The sequence below is a fragment of the Sapajus apella genome, unplaced genomic scaffold, assembly GCF_009761245.1.
Source record: "Sapajus apella isolate SASKATOON/1434 unplaced genomic scaffold, GSC_monkey_1.0 scaffold48, whole genome shotgun sequence".
Lineage (NCBI taxonomy): Eukaryota > Metazoa > Chordata > Mammalia > Primates > Cebidae > Sapajus > Sapajus apella.
The window spans coordinates 6,736,736-6,751,523 of record NW_022436988.1 but is presented as its reverse complement, the minus strand read 5'-3'; the positions used below and the strand labels follow the sequence as shown (position 1 = coordinate 6,751,523).

Genomic DNA, 14,788 nt, shown 5'->3' with positions numbered 1-14,788 from the left:
CAGTGAGCACCTGGGATACAGTCCCCCATGTAGATACTAGTGGAATGAAGGACAATACATTTTCAAGGCCAGGGGCTGGCAAGAAAAGTTCTTTCTTGAACTCATTCCACACCAGTGACCCTGAGAACCAGTGGCCCCACTCACTGGACAGTCCACAGACCCCGGTGCAGCTGCTCTCATCTCTATCCACGTTCCACTTGTGACTGATATAGGCATGTCCCCAGGAAGGCTTTGTCAGCACAGCCTCCTGGCCCTGGTCCTTACTGACATCCCCAGCCAAGGCCAGCACTCCTCTGGCTGTGGGAAGGAGCACACTCCGTGCTGCTGGGGTTACCTCTGCATCCTGCTCTCCAGCTGGGAGGCCAGCAAAGCTGCTGTCTGGAGACTCCGCTGGCAGCCCCTGCAGAAGAGCACAGTTTTTACAGGTCTCCCATCAAGCTCCTGACAGCAAACCCAAACCTTGTTCAGAACAAAATTGGTGTCAAATAGGAGGGTCAGAGCTAAGGGAATGTGCTGTTTTCTGCGGCACTCCCGGCACTTTGGGGGGGCTTTGCCGCCATGCATGGCAGATCTTTGGTTATGCTACTTTGGACATGTGTGTAAAGTACAGAGAAGCCAGGGTGGTTCCCGTCCTTTCCCTTACCTCTCCTTCTTCTGAGGGGGCCCTGCTGGCAGCCTGGGGGGAAGGGAGAGCCTCTCCCTCCTCTTCAGTGCCAGGGGCGATGTAGGAGCCAGACATGGAGGAGACGGTGTCGGTGCTGATCTGGGAGGATGCCATGGACATGACAGACTGGGCCAGACTGCTGCTGGTGCTGGCAGGGCCTTTGGAGACAGGGGATGGAGGAAGGAGACTAGCAGTCAGGCAGGGCTTCTGCAAGCTTTCTAGGGAGCAGAGCCCTCTCCCTACACTCAGGCAGTAGGGAGTGAAGTGGCCTTCCCTAAAAGTGGTTTTAGGTTTAAGGTTTTCCAATATTCTGCTCCTTTATATTTTAGAGCTCAGAGCTCAGCCTCGGGGACGAGACATTTGCTTTTCCCTGTCATAACCCTAAAGGAAGCCTCATGACAGCAGGACTGGGGCTGAGAGAACCAACACCCCCTAGCTACAGGCAAGCCCGCTAACCCATGGTAGGAAAGCAAGTCCTCTTCCCTCTCAAGCCAGGGCCTACCTGTCATGCTGCCCAGGTATTAGCTTGCCACTCCCATGTCCCTTCCCGGAGGAAATACCAGGATGCTGTGGCTGGGTAAGGGGCAAGGACATGCAGCCGCTCCCCACTCCTCATGTACCTTCTGGGGAGGAAATAGTGGACGACAGAGGCGTCCCTGTGCAAGACGACTGGTCAATAGCTCCAGATGATGACAAGGTGAGATTCTCACTTTCTGGAGTCACACCACATTCCTGGGGGGTGTGGGGGACACAACAGGACATGGAGCAAGCGCCAGTCACCTGTGCTGGAGGAAGGGATCAGGGCGGAGGTCTGGGTAGAGATGAGGAGGAAAGGCGACACTGGGAGGGACTGAGTGGCATGCAGAGGCCGCAGCTTCTCTCTTCCGTCCTCACTTCTCAGCCCAAGCCTGGAATGACTGCCTCCCAGGGGAGGCGCACACTTCAGTCAACACCTCCTGCCCAAGGCACAGCATCTGCTGGAGCCATACAAAGACTGCAGCTCAGGTGACACAGGTCACCCAGCAGCTGTGACATGGGGACACCCCAGGTTTCCCCAGGATTACGATCAGCTTTCCTTCTGAGGCAAAAGCATACAAAGCCAGAAGACGCCTCCCTGCCTGCAGGGTATCTTCACAGAGAGCGTAGTTAACTCCTGCTCAGCTGATTTCTGATACAAACACCACCTTGCTCCCAGCCTGCTGCTCCTCCCATGCCCCCACCTCCAATCCCAGCCCCCACCTGCCAGGCATCTGGACCCACAGCCTGACCCATCTGAGGTAGATGCAAAATTCTTTGGACTGTGTCTCCAAAATCCCTTCCCTTCCCTCCAGGCACTCCTCTTTTGTCTTAGTTCAGGCGGTCCCTCTTGCCTCAGCTACTGGTGCCCTTTCCTGGCCTAGTCTGTCTCCTGTCTAGTCCAGAGTGCACGCCGTAGTCGGGTGGGCCTTTGGGAAGTGAAGTGCTCACCACATCCCTGGCCTGCTCTGAGCCTCAAATTCCTGCTCTGTGCCTTTGCATGCACCATCCTATCTACATGGATGTTTCTCTCACCTTTTTCTCCTTGTCTAAAAAACTTCAAGGTTCAGCTAAAATGTTATTCCTCCATAACACATGTTCTGATCTCTTCCACTGATCTTATCCATCTCTGACACAGAAATTTATTGACTCTGTTTTGGGCACAATTCTTTTCTATAAAATTTACTTAGTCATTTAACAAATACTTACTGAGCAACAACAACGTGCCAGGCACGTGCTATTCCCATGCATGTGCCCTGTCCCAGCCAGACCTGAGCACCCATGGCCAGAGAGACCACTTTACCTTCCTATGCCCTGCTCTATCTAGCTCAGTGCCCTACACAAAAGAGGTGTATAAACTTTTGTTAAATGAGGTCTATGTGGGACACATAAGGTAGACAATTCCAGTCTTCTTCTTCCATTCCTCAACACAGGCCTCCCAGCAGCCCCCAATTAACCCCAGGGCTTTCCACTTGCTGTTCCCTGGCCTACGGCCCTCTCTCCTCCTATATCAGCATAGCTATTTCTTCCACTTCCCTTGGTCTTGGCTCCTGGACCACTTTTTAAGAATGGTAACGCCCACTTCCAGCCGTGACACTCCCTTCCCTGTTGTGTAACATGCTGATCCACAGTACCATCTGGCACACGTATATTTTTTTACTTATTGTCTTTTGTGTCCACCACCCCCATCCCAGCCAGCAAGAATATAAATGCTATGAGGGCAGGGACTTTTGTAGTTCCCCAGCTACTATCCTCAGCATACAGCACAGTGCCTGGCGAATAATACAGGCAGCAAATACTGATGGATGCATGATTCTAATGAAAGCTTTGCCGCTGCCTCAGAGGGTGTTGCAAAGGTGTTTGATGAGTGAATGAGAGCAGAGGGACCTGATGAGGCATGCAGGTAGGAGGAAAGTCCCTGGAGTACAACACCCAAGAAAAGGAGAAGAATGTCAATTACCTCTCCAAGATGCTGAGCTGACGGTCTCTGAGAGAGCTGTGTCTCTGACTCACTGCAGGAACGCTCATCTTCCTCTTCAGGCAGCACGGAAGAATTTTGGGAGATGGATCTGCAGGAGCCCAGAAGAAAAGCAGCTGTATCCAATGTCCATTTAAGAACAGTACTTACTGCGAGGAGAAGCTGAGGGGAAAACCCAAATCTTTTTTGTTTGCTTATTTTTTGAGACAGGGTCTCATTATGTTTCCCAGGCTGGACTCGGACTCCTGGGCTTCAGCAATCCTTTTGTTGACGTTTTTAACAGAGGAGGAGTACAGCCTCCTGAGTAGTTGGGATTACAAGTGTGGGCCAACCTGCCTGGCTCAAAACCCAAATCTTAAGCAGAACTAGGGAGGTAGAAAAGAGAACCAGAGAGGGATGGAGACCTCTCTGGGGCATCAGAAGTACTAAGTTTTACCTTTAGCTCCTTTCATGACTTGCTATCTAAACTTGGGAAAAGCCACTGCCATTTAGAGGATCTCAATATTTTCATCTGTAAAATGCCCTCCCCTTTACTCTGCCACAGAAAGCTTGTCATGATTTATGCCTAACTGGATTTAGATGTTTAAGATATATGGATCACAAGGTTCCTTCAGTTTTTGGACTAAGTAATGCTCCCGGGGGCCTGGATGGCCCTATCCACATTGTTCAATGTGCTCTTTCCTATATCCCATCCCCTACCCTTGAAAAAAAAAGAATACCTAAGAGATATGTCTAATCAGAATTTTCCTAAGTACCTACATACCATCTTATTTTCATCTCTTAAGGAATGGGATAATCTTCCCACAAGCAGCTCTTGGAACAGCCCAGAGGGTGACCCTGCCCTAAGGTCCCAGGATGTGAGCCAGCACCAAGGATGGTTAAAGTGTCTCATCAAGGATTCCGGGGGCAATACTATGGAGCACTAGCTACTCACTTGGAGAGACTCTTCTTGAGTTTGAGTCCTTGGCTGCCACAGTCAGACAGGCGATCAAGAGGGGAGATCGTCCTGATGGGGGGCAGGTGGCCATCACTGCCATATGACGGGAGCATTCCTGAGAGGTGGCCATCTCCAAGCACATGAAGTGGAGGAACTGCTGGGGATGGAGTGAGGGGCCCATTGAGGGCCTCCAGAAGAGATACTACTTCATAGCCTGGTGGAATATTCTCTGAGGACTAGGGAAATCAGAGACAGGTTGAAAAATTAATTAGGTCCTTTTTGTTTTATGGCATGCTCATGCTACTTACTCTACACTGAAAAAAATGTTTTCTTTTATATCTGTTCTGGGGAGCTCTGGTAAGAACAACTGTACTAGAGCAGAGATAAAATATCAAAGAACCACACATTGTAGATTCTGCTTATTGGTAAACCTTTTCTTAATAATCTCTATTTTTTCTGATTATAATGGAAACATGTTAATTATAGGAAATCTGGAAAATACATAAAAGTAGAAGGGGAAAAAAATCACCAGTAATCAATCACCCAAAGTTACTTTTGTTAGCATTCTGGTGTCTTTTCTTCCCATTTTTTTCTGTGTACTATTTACACAGTTTTGATCAATCTGTAAATAACAATTTTGTATTCTGCTTATTTTATTATACTTTCCTCTTTTTAAAAAAATAGAAGTGGGATCTCATTATGTTGCCCAGGCTGGTCTTGAACTCCTGGTCTCAAACAATCCTCCTGCGTTGGCCTCCCAAAGTGCTAAGATAATGGATGTGAGCCAACATGCTTGGCCAGACTTAAATATTTTCCTTTGTTTCTGAAGCCTCTTCATATATGTCCGCTTCTCATATATCCCTTAAGTTTTCTAACTATTCTAGTGGTGGTTATCTAGTGTCTAACACATCCTATTGTAAACAAGTTTTGAGGAACATCCTTGAATGCCTTTTTTTCAAATTATCTTCTTGTTATTAAATTCTTAGCTCTTAGATGATGAAGTATAAATGTTTTTAAGACTCTTGATATATACTGCTGTTTTCTGCTGTTTTGTTTATTTCAGTGCCTTTTCTAGTTACACTCTTATAAGTAATATGGAAGACCTATTTTGACTACTTCCCTGACAGCAGGGAGAATCACTAAAAATAAAAGTTTTTTTGGCCGGGCACGGTGGCTCAAGCCTGTAATCCCAGCACTTTGGGAGGCCGAGGCGGGTGGATCACAAGGTCAAGAGATCAAGACCATCCTGGTCAACATGGTGAAACCCCGTCTCTACTAAAACTACAAAAAATTAGCTGGGCATGGTGGTGCGTGCCTGTAGTCCCAGCTACTCAGGAGGCTGAGGCAGGAGAATTGCCTGAACCCAGGAGGCGGAGGTTGCGGTGAGCCGAGATCGCACCATTGTACTCCAGCCTGGGAAACATGAGTGAAACTCCGTCTCAAAAAAAAAAAAAAAAAAAGTTTTTAAAATTTGAAAGTTGAAAAATGGTATTCTCATATTTGCATATCATTGATTTTTAATGTGGTTGAACTTTAAAAAAAACTCTTTGTTGAGTATTTTTTGTTTATGCTCTTTGCCCATTTATCTACTGTTTCATTCAATATGAACTATGGCGAAGACATCAGCTTTTCCTCTGATACCTACATTGTAAATACTTTTTTAAAAAAAATACTATTTGTTGTCTACCTTTTAATTTTGGTCACCTTTTAGACCTCTGAAGTGATAAACTTTTAGATGATAAAATGTATGATTCTTAGTGGCTGGGCACGGTGGCTCATGCCTGTAATCCCAGCACTTCGGGAGGCCGAGGTGGGCGGATTATGAAGTCAAAAGATCGAGACCATGGTGAAACCCCATCTCTACTAAAAAATATAAAAATTAGCTGGGTGTGGTGATGCACGCCTGTGGTACCAGCTACTCGGGAGGCTGAGGCAGGAGAATTGCTTGAAACCGGGAGGCGGAAGTTGCAGTGAGCCGAGATTGCGCCACTGCACTCCAGCCTGGTGCCTGGCAACAGAGCAAGACTCTGTCTCAAAAAAAAAAAAAAAAGTATGATTCTTGCTTTCAAGCTTAGACAATCCTTTCCGATCCAAAGTCAACTAAATAATCATCTATAATTTATTCTAGGTTTTGGATGTTTTGTTTGGTCTTCTGTAATGTTTGTTTGGTTTGATGCTTTTAATATAGTTAACAAGTTACTCCAGCTGGAATTTACTTGGTAAGGAGTAAAGGGCTAAACTGATTTTTCCTTCTGAAATAGCTAACTAATTATCCCAGTATCACTCACTGAATAATGACCTCTCCCACCAGTGGGTTAATCTAAAGAAAGCAGTATCTGCCATTCTTTAACTGCAAAGCTTTGAGGTTTCACCCTAATATCAGCACTTACACTGGGACACTGAGGTCAGTTACTTTATCTCAGGCACTGAGGCCGCAAAACAGGCTAAAGAAAAACAGTTACTTACTTCAGGAATTCAAATAAAGATAATAAATTGTATTCAAATCCAAAACAATTGTCCCATTATTTCTCCCTGGGGGAGTTTGAGATGAACCTCACTGGACTTAAACTGCAAATAGATGGCTCTTGGAATGGTAAACATTAACTGGATACCAAGTTCCCAAGGAGGAAAAGGGAGGTTTTCATGACTAGTACTCAATTTTCCACAGTAATAATAGTTGGTTTTAATGCAAGCTCTCAGCTTGCTAAATACCGCAGCATGCCCAGCTCTAATTCCTTGCTGAAGTGCCATGTAGAGAAGCATGAAAGGTTTAAAAAAGCCAATGAGGCATCTGCTTCAGAGGGGCTGTGGTTCTGAGCCCAACTTACTGAATGCTCTTCAGAATCAGATGTCTGGGATGAGATGATGGGGTTAAAGCTGGTTGGGGACAATGGGCCCAATTTTTTCCTCATGGCTCGGATCTGAAGCAGTGCCCGGAAGGCTGTGAAGAAGAAAACAGGCAATCAGGACATCCTGATGCAGGATTAAGGATGAACAAGAGCCCAGACAGAAACCATGATCCCTCCTAGCGTGCATCCGTTTGCCCGATCCAGCAGCAGCACGTGCTTCGGGGTTTTGTAAATGTCCTCTTGTCCTCTCTCCCACCCACCAGTCCCCCGCCACTCTTGGGCTTACGCAGTCGGCAGATGGGGCAGTTGTTGGCCTGGTAGCGAAGGGTGTCTGCACAGGTGTTACAGAGGCAGAGGTGGCGACAGGGCAGAATCAAGGTGTCCCGGACATCCGAGAGACACACCACACACTCGGCACTGTTATCGCTCACTTCATCTTCAGCCACCTGGCCGAGGAGAAAGAAATTTAGCCAATGGCACAACGCCCTTCCTGTCCCATACTTTATTGACAAGGCAGCTTGTCTGAAGAGCTACGATAAGTAATAAGAACAATATCTGAATTGACATTGGACTTTGTTGTTTACCCAGTGCGTCCCCACACTTAGCTTCACTGCTTCTGGGAAGTGTTTATCTAAAGTCAAGAGGATGAGACTAACCACTCGAGATCCTCCTATGAGGCTCAGAGCTGGGCCTCTTGAGTCTCAGCTGAAGGGACCTAGGGGAGTACACAGATAAAGGAAAAGGAGCAACAAAAGGACCCTGGTAGGAAACCAAGTTGGACAGAGCTCTGTGGCAGAACAAAGCCAAACCAGCCTACTTTTCTCATTTCCAAAGTGGTACAGGCATAATGATCTGAAATGAGGAACAAGAAAATATCCTAAGACCTTACTGATTTCAGAGTTTGTCACACTAAATTCCTAGACGGTGTGACTTTATAAGATAATTTCTCCGTTGGCCTCCTGGAAAGAGTACATTCAGAATTTTGGATAAAACTTACTTTAGAATCTTGTGTGTTGTACTTGTTTTCAATTCCATAGATCTCCTGAAGGAGGTAGCTGACCCCGTCTACCTGAACAGCAAACAGAAAGGTTCAAGGATAGGCTGATTCTACTGAGAGACAGGAGTGGGAACTCCCTCCCCTTTTACCTCTTTTGGTAACCAAGGACTACCAATTCATTTAAAAAAAAAAAAAAAAATCAAAGGCCTAGACAAGTAAAGGATGCTTTTATTTACTTATGTTTTCTCTTTGAGAGAAGAAACAAAATCAAATATTTAATTTTCCCATCATTATATACAACAGGGAACATAAAATTTCATAAACACAATAATAATACTTGCACTAGAGCTTACTATTATGGATAATTAAGAAGGCACAGACTAGAAAAGGAACGGCAGGATAAATTAAGCCGATGACGCTAATTACCCTAAATTGGACCCTAATGCTTTGTCCTTTTGCTTGAAACGTTTCTCACTCTGGCATTTTAAATAAGACCTAAACCCAATGTTGGGAAATAAATCTTGTTCTTTCATTTCTCAAGTCCTTTGCTCAGATAAAGGCTTCCTCAACACCAACAATTCTGGAACAATTAAGACATCAAAAATCAGCATTCCTTTCAGGCCACCCAAGTAGTTTGTAATAGCTTGTAACATTCAAAAGCACTCCGTTTTTTTTTTTCTTTTCTTCTTTGATTGGGAAAAAAAAAAGGAAAAAGAGAGACTTAGCAAAAAGTAAAAAAAAAAAAATGAAAAGAGGGAGAGAGAAGACAAAAGGAAAGAATAAAAGGAAGGAAGGAGCCTAACGCACTAACAGCCTGTGGTCTTCAAATACTTACTACTTGTTTCTGTTTGAGGGGCTTGACACAGAAAGTTCCATCTGTGTGCTGGAATGAAAATACGAAAGTTACAAGGAAGGGAGGGCAACAAAGCACCAGGTTTTCTTCTGTTACGTCTCCCAGTTACAGTCGTCCCCCTCTTATCTGCAGTGTTGTTTGCCATGGTTTCAATTCCCCACGGTCAACCACTGTTTGAAAATATTACATACAATAAAATATTTTGAGAGACAGAAAGGCACATTCAGACTTTTATTACCTTATAGTTATAATTGTTTTAGTTTACTATTAGTTATTCTTAATCTCTCTCTGTGCCTAATGTAGGAATTAAACTTTACCATAGGTGTGGATGTAGTATAGGAAAAAACCATAGACTATACGAGGGTTCTGTACTATCTGCAGTTTCAGGTATCCACTGAGGGTCTTGGAACGTATCTCCTGAGGATAAGCGGGGGGATTATTGTACACATGTTCCTGGACACTTGCAGAATGGAATTACACAATCCTAATACTTTAAAGGTCTTACAATTATCCAGTCTAACCCTATTCTTCCCTCCCTCCCTCCCTTCCCTTCCTTCCTTCCTTTTTTTTTTCTTTTTTTTTTTTCTGAGACAGAGTCTTGCTCTATCACCCAGGCTGAAGTGCAGTGGCGCCATCTTGGCTGACAGAAACCCCGGCCTCCCGAGTTCAAACAATTCTCCTGCTTCAGCCTCCTGAGTAGCTGGGATTACAAGTGCCTGCCACCATGCCCAGCTAATTTCTGCATTTTTTTGTTGATGTGGAGTCTCGCTCTGTTGCCCAGCTGGAGTGCAGTAGCGAAATCTCGGCTCACTGCAACCTCCGCCTCTCGGGTTCAAGTGATTCTCCTGCCTCAGCCTCCCTAGTAGCTGGGACTACAGGCGCACGCCACCATGTCCAGCTAATTTTTATATTTTTAGTAGAGACGGGTTTTCACCATGTTTGCCAGATGGTCTCAATCTCCTGATCTCGTGATCCACCCAACTCAGCCTCCCAAAGTGCTGGGATTACAGGCATCTGTGCCTGGCCTTATCATTTTTGTATTTTTAACAGAGGCAGGGTTTTGCCATGTTTCCCAGGCTAGTCTTGAAATCTTGGCCTCAAGTGATCCACCCACCTTGGCCTCCCAAAGTGTTGGGATTACAGGTGTGAGCCACCATGTCTGGCCCAGTCTAACCCTTTCATTTTAAGGAGACTAAGGCCTAAGGAGTTGAAGGTCCTGTAGCAAGCTGGTGGCAGGGATGGACCTAGATTGGAGCATAGCCCCCACCTTGATGTTCTTTCACACCACAGTCTCTAGAGCCAGACCCATTCTGCTGAGCTCAGGCAGCCAGCAAATGGGTTACATGTGTCTCACATGAAAGAAAGGGCAAAAGGCAATAAATCAAGGTCCTCTAAAGTCACTCACCTTCTCAAAAGTACCCAGCAGTACATGGCAATGGCCAAAATACTCTGAAAGAAACAAAGGCACGTGAGTAAAGCAGCCCAAACGGCACACCTTGAAGCCCATGACCTTTTCTAATTCCCTGCAAGCTGGCAAACCAAATATGCCAGTTTGTCCCTAGAAGGGACACGTTATACAACCCACACTTTTTTTTTGAGACAAGGTCTTGCTCTGTTGCCCAGGCTGGAGTGTGGTGGCACGTTCTTGGTTCACTGTAGCCTCCACCTCCCAGGTTCCAGCTATTCTCCTGCCTCAGCCTTTCAGGTAGCTGGGATTACAGGCATGAGCTACCATGTATCTCGCTAATTTTTTGTATTTTTAGTAGAGTCGGGGTTTTACCATGTTGGCCAGGCTGGTCAACATGACCTCAGTTCATTTGCCCACCTCAGCCTCCAAAAGTGCTAGGATTACAGCACCATTATCAGCCACCACACTCTGCTAACCCACACTTTTTTGAGAGAGAGTCTCACTCTTTTGCCCAGGGTGAAGTGCAGTGGCACAATCTTGGCTCACTGCAACCTCCACCTTCTGGGTTCAAGTGATTCTCCTGCCTCAGCCTCCCAAGTAGTTGAGATTACAGGTATGAACTGCCATGCCCAGCTGATTTTGTATTTTTAGTAGAGATGGGGTTTCACCATGTTGCCCAGGCTGGTCTTGAACTCCTGACCTCAGGTGATCTACCCACCTCCACCTCCCAAAGTGCTGGGATTACAGCTGTGAGCTACTGCGCCCAGCCAAACCAACACTTTTCACATCAGCCCAGGAGCCTGAAGTCACAGAGTGAGAGAATGCAGAGACTGCCTGACCCACAGTCACAAACACCCACAAAGAAGGCATGTTATTCTGGGCCACAGCTGCTGCCAGGAATATGCCACAAAAGAGCAGTGTTGCCCAGCCACAGAGGACAGAAATCGCCCCTACCGTCTCCTTCATCTACCACGGCATGTACCACTAGAGGGTAAACCTCTCGGTCCAGATCAAAGCCAAGCTGAAGGGAAAGAAAAGGAAAGAAAAAAAAAAAGAAAGAGGACTTAACACATTTAGATGGCACAGTTAATCTCAGAAAGGGCGATACAGTCAAGAAGCACTAATCTCATCTCTGCTCCTCATTGATCAGCTTTATTAATTACCCAAGTTTGTTAATTGAGGGCAATCAGTTTCTTTTCAAAAATTTCTTAGATGTAAATAAAGCCCTCTAACCTATAGGTTTTTTTTTTCCTGGAGCATGACTTTCTCAAAGTATCCCAGGCTAATGTGCTATTTGGAATAGAAAAATTAATGAAGTTAGATATATCCTTGATGCAAAATAAGCAGAGCTTTAAAAGGACATGATGAAGTCACAAGGCTGAGAGGTAAGCATGGCCTTCAAGCATCTGAGCAGCCCCTTTGCTGTTGGCTGGAGTCCTAAGCCCCTTGGCCCTTCTGAGTCGACGTGGGAAACACTCCCCAGAGGCAGCTCACCTCCTCTTCAGCCCACTCGGAGGGATCCACGGTGTGGGAGGGCAGGCAGAACTGCTGACACACTCCTCGCTTGTAGTGCACAGTCTCCGACTGGAGGCTGTTGTCTTTGGGAATGTAGCTATTGATGCAAGTGGGAGGCAAAGGAAAAGTCAGTATCCGGCACAGATGGGTCTGACAACTTCCTCTGCTCATGCCTGCTCTCAATTATCAACAGGCTCTAGCAAAGAGAAGAAAGGGTCCTTTATAATCCATTTCCTTTGCTCTTGCTTGGTAACGTTCAACTTTTCTACTCAACCTACACATCCAAAGAGAAGTAGCTTACTAGATTTTTAACAGCATGTTAAGGACCCAGAGGACCATCCACCATTTGCCACTATACCAAGATGGCACAATTTGAAGGGAAAAGGTAGAGTAAGGCTTTGTAGAAGAAAATCTAAATTCAGAAACCAGATCTCATCTGGGTACAGAAAAGGAATGTTTTCTGCTCTTGCTGAGTGGATAAGACATGGACTCTGCCTATCTGGGAAGGAGGTGGCTCACCTGGTCTCCTGATCTTACCTGGCAATACCATTCTGGAACTCTTCCATGGCCTGGTAATAGATGGTAATGGCTACCCGAGCATCCGTGTCAAAGGTGAACTCAACATTGTAGTGGACTTTAGCTTTGCTGGCCTCTTCTCCAGGGCTCTTCACTTCCTCAGCACATCTAGAAAACCAGAGACTCAGCATTTGCAAGGGTAGCATATCGATGTTTTAAAATTTACCTTTTTTTTTTTTTTTAAATTTAGCAATACATTGTGGACTTCTCTAGATGATTGTAAGCATAGGTCTACCTCTTCATTCTGAATGATCACATAGTACTTTGTGATCAATATTGCTGGGCATTTAGGTTGCTTCTGATATTTCACAGTGCTACCATTACACCATTGCGCATTTGTCACTTTTGTTTTTATTTCAATAAAAGTTATTAATTATATAGTTTAAATAGTTTCCTCAAGACAAAAAACAGCAGGCCTTACTTCTTCCCTTTCCTCCTCTTCAGAGGACGCCCTTTTTAGTGATCATTTTGTCATTTACCCATGTTTCTAAAAAATATACTTGGGTTACGACTTCTTGATTTTTCAGTTTCAGGCACTGATTTCCTACTATGGAAACAAGGATTTCTCTTTCCTCACTCTGCTCCATATAGGAACTCCCCCATGCCCACAGTATAGCTGCATCATGATTTTATTATAATAGTCCAGTACATTCGTGTCTGCATTACTATGATTATATCAATATATAATCTATGATTATTTTTCTTTTCCTGCATAAATTTTTCTATTTTATTTTTATTTTTTGCTTTTTGCGTAACTTTTTCTTAGTGCTCATCCTGTTTTCTTTTTTCAGTTGCATAGTTTTCTGTACTTATCAGTAATTCCAACCCGGGCTCTCTGGGACTAAGTCTCTCAAGACGTTCAGATGCACAAGGTGGTCTATTCATTTCGTCTTCTTGAGGAGGTCCCTTCTGGAGTCCTCCGACTTGCTCCCATCTGTACTTGGCCTGCTGCACCTGGCTTCTAGCTGCTACCCTGGAATCTCTCCCCCTCCATCATCCTGGTGGGTCCCTTTTGCCTCTGTCCTCCTGTAGAAGTTCGTGTTTCCTGCACCTCAGGTCTTCATCTGTCTCAGGTTATTGGTAGAGCACGTTTTCTACCAGCTTCCTGAAAGAGGGTGTGTTGGGAAATAAACTTCTTGAAAGCTTTTATTCAACACTCACACTTCACTGAAAGTTTGGCTGAAAAAGATACTGAAAGCCTTTTCACCACGTTATTTTTCACCTTCCAGCATTGTTCCCAAAAAGTCTGAAGCTGTTCCAACTGCTGGTCCTTCTTCTGAAAGCTTATGGAAGTTGCTCTTTCTCATCCACTGTGTGGGCACTTGGTGGTCCTTTCCCTTTAGAAACATTTACCCTCTGGTTCTGAGAAATTTTTTCTTTTCTTTTTTTTTTTTAAAAAGACATTTATTCAGTGTCACGATCAGACTATTACATTTATTTTTATTTTTATTTTTTTTTGAGACGGAGTTTCACTCTTGTTACCCAGGCTGGAGTGCAATGGCGCGATCTCGGCTCACCGCAACCTCCGTCTCCTGGGTTCAGGCAATTCTCCTGCCTCAGCCTCCTGAGTAGCTGGGATTACAGGCACGCACCACCATGCCCAGCTAATGTTTTGTATTTTTAGTAGAGACGGGGTTTCACCATGTTGACCAAGATGGTCTCGATCTCTTGACCTCGTGATCCACCCGCCTCGGCCTCCCAAAGTGCTGGGATTATAGGCTTGAGCCACCGCGCCCGGCCCCAGACTATTACATTTAGCAATCAACAGCATGGGTGCAAAAAAAAAAAAAGAAAAGAAAAAAAAAAATCTACATTAAAACCCTTTGTTGGAATGCTTTACACTTTCCACAGAACAGAAACTAAATTAACCTGTTATACAATTAGTCACAAATACAGTCCTTGAGTTTTTGCCCATACACATGAGTATTTGTCTAAGTCATGTCTTCTTTGTAGCAGCTAGGCCCTGCCACCACTGTGCTTGGCTGAGTTCACAAATCTGTTGTAACCTGTAGCTTCCCTGTCACTTCTCTGGCTCTCCTCTCCTGCTAAGCTTTGTTTCCTAATTAAAATCTTCTGCCCCTGCCATAGCTACTGCTGCTACTGGAACCGCCATAGCCACCTTGGTTTCGTGGTTTGGCAAAGTATTGGCCGCCACCACCATAGGGGCCAGAGCTTCTGCCTCCAAAGGTTCCTCCCTTCATGGGTCCAAAATTTGAAGACTGATTGTTGTAACTGCCAAAATCATTATTGCTTCCACCACCTCTAAAATTGCCTCCATCATTACCAAATCCATTATAGCCATCCCCACTGCCACCATATCCACCACCACCACAGCTGCCACCAAAGCCACCACGACCACTTTAGTTTCTTCCACGACCAAAGTTGTCATTCCCACTGAAACCACCTCCACGACCACCACCAAAGTTTCCAGAACCACTTCGACCTCTTTGGCTGGATGAAGCACTAGCCATCTCTTTTTTTTTTTTTTTTTTTTT

The 14,788-nt window shown here is 45.2% G+C and overlaps 1 protein-coding gene and 1 pseudogene across 3 annotated transcripts in view; both read right to left on the bottom strand.

The window, feature by feature from the left end:
- The window catches only part of RNF157 (ring finger protein 157), a 90,488-nt gene that overhangs the window by 9,918 nt on the left and 65,782 nt on the right, over positions 1-14,788 (bottom strand). For all 3 annotated transcript variants that reach the window (XM_032241601.1, XM_032241602.1, XM_032241599.1), the window contains exons 4-16: positions 12,255-12,401; positions 11,697-11,814; positions 11,157-11,223; positions 10,200-10,243; positions 8,777-8,824; positions 7,942-8,013; positions 7,231-7,390; positions 6,924-7,036; positions 4,093-4,331; positions 3,141-3,249; positions 1,285-1,396; positions 644-822; positions 335-400 (exon numbers count right to left, since the gene is read on the bottom strand). In XM_032241601.1, the coding sequence (XP_032097492.1) occupies positions 335-400; positions 644-822; positions 1,285-1,396; positions 3,141-3,249; positions 4,093-4,331; positions 6,924-7,036; positions 7,231-7,390; positions 7,942-8,013; positions 8,777-8,824; positions 10,200-10,243; positions 11,157-11,223; positions 11,697-11,814; positions 12,255-12,401 (1,474 nt within the window). The remainder of the gene's footprint in view (positions 1-334; positions 401-643; positions 823-1,284; positions 1,397-3,140; positions 3,250-4,092; positions 4,332-6,923; positions 7,037-7,230; positions 7,391-7,941; positions 8,014-8,776; positions 8,825-10,199; positions 10,244-11,156; positions 11,224-11,696; positions 11,815-12,254; positions 12,402-14,788) is intronic.
- Positions 14,250-14,788, bottom strand: part of LOC116525628 — a 1,823-nt pseudogene continuing 1,284 nt past the window's right edge.